This window comes from Sinocyclocheilus grahami, unplaced genomic scaffold (genome assembly GCF_001515645.1).
Source record: "Sinocyclocheilus grahami isolate Dianchi unplaced genomic scaffold, SAMN03320097.WGS_v1.1 scaffold27.1, whole genome shotgun sequence".
Taxonomy (NCBI): domain Eukaryota; kingdom Metazoa; phylum Chordata; class Actinopteri; order Cypriniformes; family Cyprinidae; genus Sinocyclocheilus; species Sinocyclocheilus grahami.
The window spans coordinates 830,115-842,967 of NW_015505206.1; the positions used below are offsets into that span (position 1 = coordinate 830,115).

The window sequence follows — 12,853 nt, forward strand, 5'->3', positions numbered from 1 at the left end:
CTCACTCCTCTGGTCCCGTTATATAATACATAACTGACCAAAAGTTTCAGATGGGTAGCTAAAAATAATACATCTACAATCTAACGTCATCATTTTCAACTCTAATTCACTCAGTCGGGCTTCTGTGCATGTGAGATAGTGTGACGGTAGCCATTGTGACAGCAGTAACAAGCGTGGGCTACTCTCTATGTCACAGACCCATAATGGAAACGGAAACCGTGGAAACCTGTCAGGGTGTTTCTGCCTCATCTTGTGTGCATGTGCAAGAGGATGGCAGACTCCCCATGTGTCCACACGTGTGGGTGGACACATGGGCTGGATTCAGTCATTTCTCGATTCAATCTGAATGAGATGTACGTGTCCTGTAGAGCTAATAAACCCTGACAGTTTTTTCCCTTCTGAACAATTTTTTGTAAACAGGGCTCGTACAGAAATCCTGTCTGTATGCCACAACAATTCACATTCGATCCTTTAGAGAAGCAAACTAGCATAGAAGAAATTTCATTTGTCTTTTCTGAAATATATGCACATGCTCAGCTGATGATAATAGCCTTAAGAATCAGATATCTTCATAACAAGTACAAAGACAGAAACAGAAAGTTTGTTGTTGCTATGACTCACCGATTTCTGTTTCTGTTTGGCAGGCCCACCTATCATTCCACACGCGCACACACAGCAAGAGAGAGAGGGCAAGCAAGCAAACAGAAGCTTGTTAGTGACAAATTGTTAAAACATTTAGGATGCTGGGAGAGAATGAATCAACAAATCAGAGGTGGCCAAATGAAGACAAGATGGAACCACTAAGGTATTAGATAAACTTTCCTGATTAATCACCCAGGTTGATGTGTAGTAAAATTCTCCCAGCATGAACACGGTCTCATGAGGATTAATCCAAATGACTGGAATTGTGAGTCCAGATTCACCCAAGAATGCACATTCTGTCATTATTTATTCACCCTCATGTCGTTCTAAACATGTATGACTTGCTCTCATCCATGAAACACAAAAGGAAGTGAGAAAATCACAGAGAGCATCATTGAAGGACCATAAAAGTAGCCCATATGATTGATTCACTATGCACAATGATAGCTTTGTGTGAAAAGACTCAAATTTACAATATTATTTATCAATAAATGTATTTTCTGGTGAGGTTCTCAGATCTCACTCATGCCATTCACAATAGATCAAATATGAATACGCACATATTAAAATGAAACAAATTTAATTTAGGCGCTAAAATGGAGGGTAAGTTTTTCCAGTTTTTTAATCATATGGCTTCAACACATATATACATACAGTGGTGTGAAAAAGTGTTGGCCCCCTTCCTGATTTCTTATTTTTTTGCATGTTTGTCACACTTTAATGTTTCAGATCATCAAACAAATTTAAATATTACACAAAGATAATGTAAGTAAATACAAAATGCAGTTTTTAAATGATGATTTCATTTATTAAGGGAAAAAAGCTGTCCAAACCTACGTGGCCCTACGTGAAAAATTAATTGCCCCCCTCCTGTTAAATCATGAAAGAACTGCAATTAACCACATTATTTTAGAAAGCAGAGTTAAATTTCACTAGCCACACGCAGGCCTTTTTCACACCACTGTACACACATATATATATATATATATATATATATATATATACACATGTTCTGCAAATAACAAAAACAACACAAAAGTATTACACCAGTTATAATATTTAAATTTCTTCTAAGGCAGTCTGTTATGAGTTGGTAGGGGAGCAATTGAAAATGTAAAAAGTACTGTGTCTGTAAAAATACATACATTTATTCTTGCAAATAATCATACAGGGTGAGTAAATGATGACCCTAAATTAACTACCCCAGTAAAAAAGTATTTATATTTAAAATACATTTATTTCATACCAAGTATAATTCAAATCTATTAACATATTTACTGATATATCGCTCAAGACATAATATAAAAATGTTTTAATTAAACTTTATTTGGAGCACTACTTGTGCACAATGCTCATTTCTTAATATTAAGCCTTAAATGTGTTTAAATGCAAGATATTTGAAGTGTACCTGAAGTACACTTGCAATATATTTCCACTTTAGCACAGTCAAATATACTTCATTATATCTTTAGATGGACTTCAGCACTACTTTCGCACAATTAAAGTGCATTAAACACAAAATTAGTTGTTCCAATTTAGCAGACTTTAAGTATAGCAGTTTAAGTATACTAAAAGTACAATTGCAGGGTATTTTTATTAAGTACATAAATATGTAAATGTATCTGTAGTATACTTAGCATGAAATAAATGTATTTCAAATATTTTTTCATATATTTATTTTTTACTAGGGTATACCGGTAATAATGCCTTAACTTCACGCCTTGGATGTGAATTCTAACGCAAACAGCAAAGACTCCCCTAATGTTTCAAAGACACAGAAAGTGCTTGGTTAGGAACGAGTCTGATTATTAGTCACATCTGAAGGAGGCTGTCTACTGATGCATTCTGGGGTTATCACCAGGGTTACCTTCTTAAAGAAAGGGAGGCGGGGTAGGTTGCCTTGAGGGGAGGTGACACTTCCGCCCACACCCTTTTGGTCGCGGGTGTTGGCAGGCTCCACCTCCTCAACTTCTGAATCCGAATCGTCATAAAGCCCAGAGGACAAGTCAGCTAGGGGACCAATTGGGAGGTGGATGGGTTTTAATAAAAGAGTGGATGGGGGATGGAAGAGAGAAATAGAGAAGGAAATGAGGGGGAAAGAACAGGGAAACAAGGGTAAGGGAGGTGGATGGGTTTTAATAAAAGAGTGGATGGGGGATGGAAGAGAGAAATAGAGAAGGAAACGAGGGTGAAAGAACAGGGAAACAAGGGTAACGGACAGAAAATGACAGAGGAGGAAGAGAGGAAGAACAGCAGCATGATGTACAGACTTCACTGAGTCAGAAAGGTGATGAGAACACAGAAGGTGTCTTAAAAAGGACAAGCAAAATGAAAAAAGAAATGACCTTTTCAAGAAATGCAAACACGTTTTATGGTGTAAAGTCCCTTCTCGGAGTTGGGACTTTTAAATTAATTAAAAAATTCATGTTCCAGTTTCATTTGATGTTCATGGTTTATGGGTTAAATAAATATAATTTACCCTACACTAACAACAAGCAAACAATATTATATATTTTTTCATTTAATTGTTTATTAAAATAATCCACATTAAAGTCTAGTTTTTTTTATTGTCCAAAACAATAACAATAATACACTGTAAAATGTTTGTAATTTTCACAAAAAAAACCCTGCAGTAAAAACATGTCAGCTACAGTAAGTTACTTCACTATATACTGTGAGAAACTGTAAATGTTTCAACAGTGCATTATATGTAATTTTACTGTGAAATCAAATGTATGTTTTTTTTTAGATAAAACCTATGAAATACCATATAATTTAGGGTGAAAAACAGTAAAAGGACCTTCCAAGATATCCCTGGGTGGCACAACATGATTATGTTTAATATAATATTTAAGATAATTTTGTTTCTTCTTATTTTGTACATTATTTGTACATTATTGCATTATTTTAGTGTCATGCATATACTACTTACGATGAACTTTCTATAGATATAGGCCACTTACAAAGAACTCTGATTCATCATGTGGCTTTCTGTTTTACCAACTGCATTATTATGGTTGTTATCAGTACATTTCAAGGTACAAACATTTTTGTACATTGATATATTAATATATATTTAATGTAATATATGATTATAAGTAAGTTATAAGTTGATTATATTTTACAGTGAATTTCTGACAACCACAGCTGCCAAAGTTTTACTGTAGGATATTTTTTGCAGTGTCAAGTATCAATCAAAATGGGCTTTATGTGAGTTTTATACTTTACCAAAAGTCACCAGAAGTGGTGAATTCTACAGTTAAATAAGTTAAAAGCAACATTTCCCTTCTTAAAAAAAATTATCTGCTGGTGTACAATGTTATTTTAGTAACCTGAATTATTTGCACACTCATATTTGTTGTATTTTTGGGTACGGTTTTTGTTTTTTTGTACTCTTATTATTTTTCGTTCGATTATATTAAGGACCTCACTTGGCTCCTGAGAAAATGCCCTGGATTACAAATCAATCAAACTCCCAGAGCTGACACAGCCATGACAGATCGCATAAACCACAGGTAGATCAGTGTAAGAAAGATTTGGAACTACAATTACAGATAATGATGACAAAGAGAAAAGGAAGAAAGAACAAAAAAACAACAGAAAAGACTAGAAGACTAGAAGAATGAGTGATAAGAGGGACAAGAGGATGGCAGAGGGGATCCTAAAAGGGCGCTCTAACTCTCATTGTGTTCAATGATTACCCAGTGTGAATGTAATGGGATTATGTTCTGTATATGTGTGTGTTTGGAGGGATTTCATAACCCATCACAACAGAACAAAAACTTCACAGCATTACGGTCTGATCATACCTGTTCCAGGTGGAGTGGGCCTCCGGGCACCAGTGGCAACATCCAGACTAGAGCTTCCACCCGACTTACTAGTAAACAGACAGAGCGACCAATGGAAAGTAGGTAAGACAACAATATGGTCAATGGCACCTTTTAAATGTTTCTGCAAAATGATTCTGTAAATATTGTTAACATTTTTGAAAGAAGTCTCTAATGCTCAATGCTTTAAAGGCACTTATAATTGATCCATGTGCTGTTTAATACGGAAACCGTGATATATTTTGCTAAAGATTCTTTAATTAATAGAAAGTTTAAAAGAAAAGCATTTATTTGAAATCGTTTTTTAACATCATAAATGTCTTTGCTGTCACTTGAAATCAATTTAATGCATCTTTGCTGAATACAAATATTAATTTCTTTCAAAAACAGTCATGACTGACCGCCAACTTCTGAATGGAGGTGTAGCTATTAATGCATGGAGTATGTGTGTGTTTCACACAGCAAAAACAGCATAATGCAGCAGATATAGGCTCGTGTGATTGGCTGTTACCTGGAGCTAAGGCGGTTCTGTCTCAGTCTCTGTTCTTGTAATTGACGGGTGCTCTCAAGCTTCACTGGACTGGGGATAAACCCCACCTCACACCCTTCCTTCACCAAACGCCCAATCCACCAGTCATTATTATACTTCTATTAACAGAAAAACACACAAAAAAAATGCACAAGTGAACACTTTCCACTTATTAGCTTTTGAATCATGTAAGCCAAAGGTACAGTTACCGTCCATTTGATTACATATACATCATCACACTGAAGATCTATATATTGTTGAAGGATTACATTATATATCAGATTATACCAACACTTTTAAAGAGAAATATGGCTGTCTGACCTCTTTGATGTGCAGGAAGTCTTTGGTTTCGAAAGAGATAGCCATGCCCTGAACCGGCACATCATCATTAGGGCCTGGGTTATAGCCAACGTTAGTCCTCACAGCAAACGCTACAGGCTTGGTCTTCAGAGAGAAAAGGGATGAGCGAGATAAACAGAGAGAACTGTTACAAAAGAAAGAGAGCTCCAGTGAAACCCTTCAGAGTGGAAGAAAGAACCATGGTAATGTTTTACAGCTAACATATGGAAGTGATCTTGTATATACATTCAAGAGGATGGAATAATACTGCAGAACAGTATAATGCTTCTGAACTCATATCCCAGTGGAGCAGCAAGCAACATGTTTTGTGCGGCAAGCTTCAATCAACACATCTGATTAAGTTATTAATTCATTACAGTCAAATCATTTACACAGGTGTTTCTCCATGACTGAGGTGTGGGACCACAAAATAACAATTTGTAATAAGTTACTGTCCTTTTTTCTGTGAAAAATTCCCTAATAAAATTTAAGCACACTTTGTGCTTTTAATAACTGTCCTTAAAGGTAAAGTGTGTGATTGTTAAGAGTGTCTTTCAACATAAAAATCTTATAATGCTTGCATTGATATTCCTCAAACTTTCTGGTTAGAGAATAGTAAACTTCTGTTATTAAATAATAACAAAAACACTCAGATGTACAAGCCTTGCTTTGTAGATTATTTCAGCCTTATGATCTGTATAAATTATAGAACACAAGGCTGAAATAATCTACAAAGCAAAGTTTGTACATCAAAGTGTTTTTGTTATTATTTTAATTAAATTTAGTTTAAAAATGCCCAATTAACTTGATTAATAGATGGATTGACTGATCAACAGAGGGCTATTAAAAATGACAGCTGACAGTGATGACAATCATAATACTGGATACTGAATTCTAAATTCAATGCTAAAACAAAACGTAACTTTAACAAACGTTCCCACTTTTTTGCTGCCTTGTGCAGTAACATTAATAAAAGTACTAATATTCCCATAAAGCTAGTTAATCATACAGGTGTTTTTCAGGGGTTCAGCCTCTCAGAAAAGATGTTCTTCCAACAATCAAGTCTATTATCTTCACTCAGAGCAGAGTCTGAATAACAGACCAATGAGAAATTGAAAGAAACTGGAACAGAACATGAAAAAGTAAGACACCTTAGCCTTCTCTAGGGTGGCGAGAGCTTGTCTATCGGCTTCTTTCCTGAGAGCCTCAGGGTCCTCCTCCAGAGACACATCAGAGTCTGAAGGACGACTGGTGTAGGAGTCTGCTGAGCCCTGCCAGAGAACAGAGAGGGGGAGTGAGAGGGAGGCAGGGACGGAGGGTGAATCTGTGTTAACAGCCTTTGGCACAGTGTTTGAAAAAGCTCTTTTTTCAATTAGTATTCCTTATCTAAAATCACACACAATAACAATTTTACATCTCTTCTTCCACCAGGCCAAAAGAGAAGCGGCACAAATGACCACACAGTGAGTTATCGTACGACGTGCAAACAATTTGTGAATGAAGAACAGGTTGAAGGAGAGGGCAGGAACAGTGTGGGAGGAAGTGAAAGGGAGCAGAAGGTACAGCACAAACACGAGAAAAGAGTTTCTAAGAATATGAGAGGAGCAAAACAGAAAGAAACAACTGTTTAGAGCAGCTGAATCAAAGGAGATGAGCTTCCCATGATTCTTACAGTTTGTGTATGTGCAAGGATGTAAACAAACATTCAAGATACTGGTGTGTCCTCAACTACAAGAACTTGTTTGTCCCAGGGGTTGATTCTTATTTTATTTTATTTCTGTTATATTAAGGTCATATTACAATCATCATAGAAACTTTTAATCACGCCTTTATCATTTATTCACGCTATTTTTGAAATTCTTTTGCTTTCCATTTGTATAGATTTGACTGTTTACCCATTAAAATACATCATAAGGTACAGGTGAATATGGATAATTAATTAAATCATAAAAATAAAAAACCTGATCATTTAAAATGTAAAATGCTTGATACTTCTGATATATAAAATTAATTACACGTGTCACTCCCATCACTATTAACAAATTAGCAAATAATAAAGTGTTATCGAATGTGTTATCGAGTGTTAGTGTTACCAAGGCGACAAAAGATCTTAAAATGAAATTATATGACATGAGAAAATGTGGCTAAAAAGTGAATATCACCTGTGTGCAGACTATTTTTATTTCCATCATCATCATTTTCACTGCAAAATGCTATCAAGCACAATATATAATTTGAGATTATGAATAAAATGCTTATATACACACTGTTAAATGTCTACAGGGCCAGCTGAAGAAACACACATATGGCTGTATTGATTTGTCCTTGCTTTAGAGTCTGGGTAAGTTCACGAAGATACTAAAAGCAGACAAAAACACATACACAAATAGTCGTGGCATTTGACTCTCACAGTACAGTACGGTGTCAGAACCTTTATATAAGCCTCCCACTCCTCTCATCTCTTTTTTCCCTACTTTCCTCTCGTTTCCCGGTCTATGTTTCAGGCGTCGAGCGAACTCTTATTCGTGGGAGGTGTGGACGGCAAGAATGACTCACTGGATGGATGCGCTTTGCATGTGTGAACATGAGGGCATTAGGTTTGTCACATATTTGTGAGTATGTGTGTGTGCATTTGTGTTTTAAATAGAAATGAGAATGTGTCAGGCTGACATATGCCATATGCAACGATGTTAAATTATTCATTGTGAAACAGAGGGTCACAGGAACCCAGCGCACATGCGAAATATCACCGGCTTCGCTAGGCAGCAACAGATTGCACACACACACTTTGCCTGGTAGACTATCACTTTTACAGCAGAGATGTTATATTTGTAATTGTTAGTACAGCAGTCATAAAGTGGGCTGAATCCAAATCCTGGCAGAAACAAAATCACACACAAACACGTTTTTCTATCCTGGTAGGGATTTTCCACTGATATCTATACTGACCTAAGGTCAAAGTGGGCTGAATCCAAATCCTGGCAGAAACAAATCACACACAAACACGTTTTTCTATCCTGGTAGGGATTTTCCACTGATATCTATACTGACCTAATGATATTTCTATCTTCAAACCCTAAACCAAACCCATTCTGAGTGATCATATTCTGTATGTTTATTAAGTAAAACCACATTGGACCTGTTGGCTGGTACCACAATGTAAGTGATTTCAGGTTTTACGATCCTTGTTGGGAAATTTGATGCCTAAAATTTAGGGAACCTGACACACACAAATGTTTACTGAGCTATTTAAATGGGGACAATTCCATAGACGTCTATTGTTTTACTAAACAACAAGTTGAAAATACAATATCCTAACCCTTAGTACTAATCTGTCTCTAAAATGATTAAATTAAAGTATTTCACAGTTTCAGTTTTGAAAAATAAAATCTGACTTCACAGGGCAAAAATGTTCCATATGACATTTTCCACTAGCAGCCAGACTATTAAAATTTCAAATAAAACCATTTCCCTCAGACCAGAAGGTTGAGGACAATACAGTATCACTGGCTGAAGCAACAATTAATGAACTAAAAAAAGCAAATCACTTTAGAAGATAAGCCTCTATTGTGACCACATAAAGAGGAAATTCATCACACAACAATTAGAAAGTTATATTATTAATATCAACAGAAAAGACCTTTCAGGCACAGTGCTGAGCAATGTACTGTAAAGTAGCTAAAAGAAAAGATCCTGGGAATTAAAATGTATTTAGGGTATTAAGGAATTAAAAATCTTTAATTTAATTCCTAAATTAATAGCACACCTAAACTACCTAATCGCAACTGAAATAACCCCAGATTTCATTCATTTGCTCATTTTTGTGCACTTAAAGGGATAGTACAAAAAGTATTCTCATAGCTTCATGAAATTAAGGTTGAACCACTGATGTCACATGGACTATTTTAATGATGACCTTACTACCTTTCTGGGCCTTGAACATGTCAGTAGCATTTCTGTAGGGTCAGAAAGCTCTCGGATTTCATCAAAAAATATCTTAATTTGTGTTTCAAAGATGAATGAAGGTCTTATCGGTTTACAAAGGCATGAGGGTGAGTAATTATAACAGAATTTTCATTTTTGGGTGAACTATCCCTTTAAGATGCTTCATGCAATCTCTCACTGCATTTTAATTCTGGTATTTGCACCTCAGCCCTGTTTTGTGTAACTGTCAGCAGCCTATGTGCTTAGCAGTTTTCAAGGTCGGTACCAGTTCACCTCAGTAAAGGTCTACGACATCCATTCTCTTCAAATAGCACCAAGAACTTCACAGTAATATCACAGGGCTAAATGTTATGAAGTTGGCTCCATTGTAGTAGCAACGTATTAACAATAATATTAGCTTAGGCTCTGCAGAGCTCGTAAACAAAGTTGACATTTTCCATCTTCCAGCGAGTAAAGTTCCCCAGGCTGTGTAGAAAGCAGCCGTGAACACTATACATCAATAACACTGTCAGACTCACGCTAGTCAAGCGACGGCAAGACAGGAACACGGAGCGAGGAAAGAAACAAAAGACATGCCAGAAGATGACGGCTGATCGAGAGAGAAACAAAGCGAGAAATGGGACGAAATGAAAAGGACTGTGTGGGAGAGGTGGAGAGGAAGGATTAGTACTAGCGCTGAAAAAAAAAGTCTCCCACACACACATTGTGGGCTGATCAACTGTAACAACTACGCCTCTCTGTATGAAATCAACAACAAATGACTGGCAGATTATTCTGATGTTTTTCCTCTTACAATTCCTTTCCCAGGTTCTTATAAGATATGATTTCGGTTTAAAGGATTATTTTGTGTTCAGTATGTGTTAAGCTCAAAAATGCAGATTACTACAAAAAATAACTTCTCAGTTTAAAAAAAAGAGCAAATTTCATGGTTACAGTACTTGCACTTATAATAGAAGTATACAGGAACATTCAAAACACATTACAGCCATATTATACATTATATAAGCTTAATTTTTCTCCTTTTTTCTTCTTCAGGTTTATACTAAGTAACAGTACTCTAATGGTGAGCAGTACAGTACCATTTTAGTATAGGGACCAATTCTCACTATTAAAAGTTGTTTATATGCATGCCTATTATTAACATATTGGCTGTTTATTAGTACTTACAAAGCACATATTCTGCATGATTATATTCAACATCCCTAATCTAATACCTAAACTTAACAACTACCTTACTAACTATTAATAAGCAGCATATTAGGAGTTTATTGAGCCAAAATTCTTAGTTAATGGTTTGTTAATAGTGAGAATTGGACCTTAAAATAAAGTGTGACCAAAAATACAGTGCAAGTTCTTTCCAAATAATATTTTAGTTATAATATTTCAATTTTTCACATCCAGGTGGATGTTGCACACTGGTGGTGGTTGAGGAGATTTCCTCCTTCAAAAATGTGTAAAGCAAAGTGTCAAGAAAAGCACTATACAAACACAATGAATTATATTTTTGTTAAAAGTAATGTAAAAAAACATAAGTCAGGTAAAACCAGTATCATGGTTTATTCTGCTTTCTAAATAAACATCAAAAGACTAAAATCATAAGATTAATCACAATAATTTTAATCTATTGACAGCTATAGCTTTATGCTTCTCTTAAGGTTTACAGTTACCAGTATGGTGAGCAAAACATTTACAGTTATAGTGTTACATTTTTCACATAAAAATTACACATACAAATATATGGCTGCAGAAAGGGGGCAAGTGTATCATTATATCTGGGGGTTCATAAGCATCAGTGTTTAAAACCCCCAGTGCACAGTCTCTTTGATAAAAGAAACAAACTAAGGAACATACAACATACTGATGCTTTCAATGATTTTTAATATTTTAAATAACATGTGGATCTGTTTACGTACTTTTACTGTTTACGGAGTTCAGTCAGTGTAACGTGAGAGAGTCACAAATGCATGTCGCTTCTGGGAAAGTGCAACAAAGCCATATGCTTCTGAATTAATTTGTTCCCAAAGCACTACATGGATCAGATTAGGCATTATTTGTCATTAGGACAGCTGAATTGTTCAGGGCAATAAGTGAACAGTCTACACAGAATGAAAAATAATGGTAAGCACATGCACATAAGCAGATAATGTTCATGTATGAATGCATTGACCCCTGCAGCAAAGATTAGGATATGCTTCTGAACAAACCCTGAATTCTGTTTGCATCTGATACCATCCTCACAATCTGCATCAATCTGATCCTAGACACTCAGACATCTTCAAGCCACTTAAGCAATAAATCACAGCTTTATTATGCCACAGAATCTGACCATCAAACTTAAAAAGATACATTTAATGCCAGATCACATTTAGAGATGTACTGTATATCTTACAGCTATAAATCTGACAAGCCAAATACCCTGCTGTGAAAACACAGTGAGACTAAACCTGTTGATGACACAAAAGTTGACATTTTACAAATTTTTTTCATATTTCTAACCACAAAAGATGCCAATCAGCAGCCTTCAAATTCAATCGAACCACACAATTTTACAATTTACAGTGCCACATACGATTCAGTCAACCAGTTATCTTAACTCTGATTTTTACCAAATACAGCTATTTTCCCTCAGCATTTCACCTGCTCTTTCATATTACATTACAGCATTTTAGTGTTTAAAAGCTCAAGAAACTTAAGAATGGCTCTGAAAAAGCACCTGCAAAAATAGGTTTTCATCCTTAATTCTTGTTCTACCTCCTCAAAAAGATCCTTTAAAAATGTATAAATTTAAGAACATAATGAAGAAACAATTAATCACATCTGATGCAGTTCCATAACTTTATGAATAACTCTTTGTTAGTTGGTACTTATAATTTGGTTGAATAATCACACTCCATGGGTGCCAAGACCAGACAGAAACCCTGGCAAGGGCCCTGTGACAGGGCAGCCAGCACCAGCAAGGTCCCTGAGCAGTGCTGGAGGTCTAATTTAAACCCAGCAGGCCTAAGCAGCTGCCCAGCCCAAAATGGAATCAAATGGCAGCATGAAAGAGAGAGAAGGAGAGAGGGAGAAAATAAAAGGAGAAAGAGGTAGAGAGAAGGTGCAAATAAGACGTATGGATAAGAAAAGATCAATGTGTCTGAGGCATTTTTTGGACGCAGTCATTAATACAACTTAATTAACCACCACACAAACTCACACGGATGTTTCCGAGTGTTTCTTACCATTGTGGACCTCTGAATCCGTGCGTTGGTCTCCATGGCATTCGCTCCTTCAGTATGCGCGTCACACGAGGGTTTGTATTAATGTGTGTGTAGCCGTGATGGGTGTGTGTTGCAAAAGTTAGCCAGAGGACTATACGTGTGTGTCAGGGATTGACAAATTGCTCTGCTAACCTCATCACCCCCTCCTGGCTCATTCTGACACTCACACACACACACACACACACACACACACACACAGAGAGCTGAAATCTGTACTCGGTTTCTAAGTTGAAGGGGGTAAAGAGAGAGAGAGAGAGAGAGAGAGAGAGAGAGAGAGAGAGAGAGAGAGAGAGAGAGAGAGAGAGAGAGGG

General features: G+C 36.2%; 1 protein-coding gene across 3 annotated transcripts in view; it reads right to left on the bottom strand.

Moving 5' to 3' along the window:
* LOC107567406 (calcium channel, voltage-dependent, beta 1 subunit) overlaps nt 1-12,853 on the bottom strand; it is a 38,197-nt gene that overhangs the window by 7,352 nt on the left and 17,992 nt on the right. For 2 of the 3 annotated variants that reach the window (XM_016253093.1, XM_016253087.1), the window contains exons 3-7: nt 6,489-6,608; nt 5,320-5,442; nt 4,981-5,117; nt 4,452-4,519; nt 2,510-2,652 (exon numbers count right to left, since the gene is read on the bottom strand). In XM_016253093.1, coding sequence (XP_016108579.1) covers nt 2,510-2,652; nt 4,452-4,519; nt 4,981-5,117; nt 5,320-5,442; nt 6,489-6,608 — 591 coding nt within the window. Of the gene's footprint in view, nt 1-621; nt 651-2,509; nt 2,653-4,451; nt 4,520-4,980; nt 5,118-5,319; nt 5,443-6,488; nt 6,609-12,853 lie in introns of all 3 variants that reach the window. The other variant, XM_016253101.1, reaches the window with a different exon arrangement.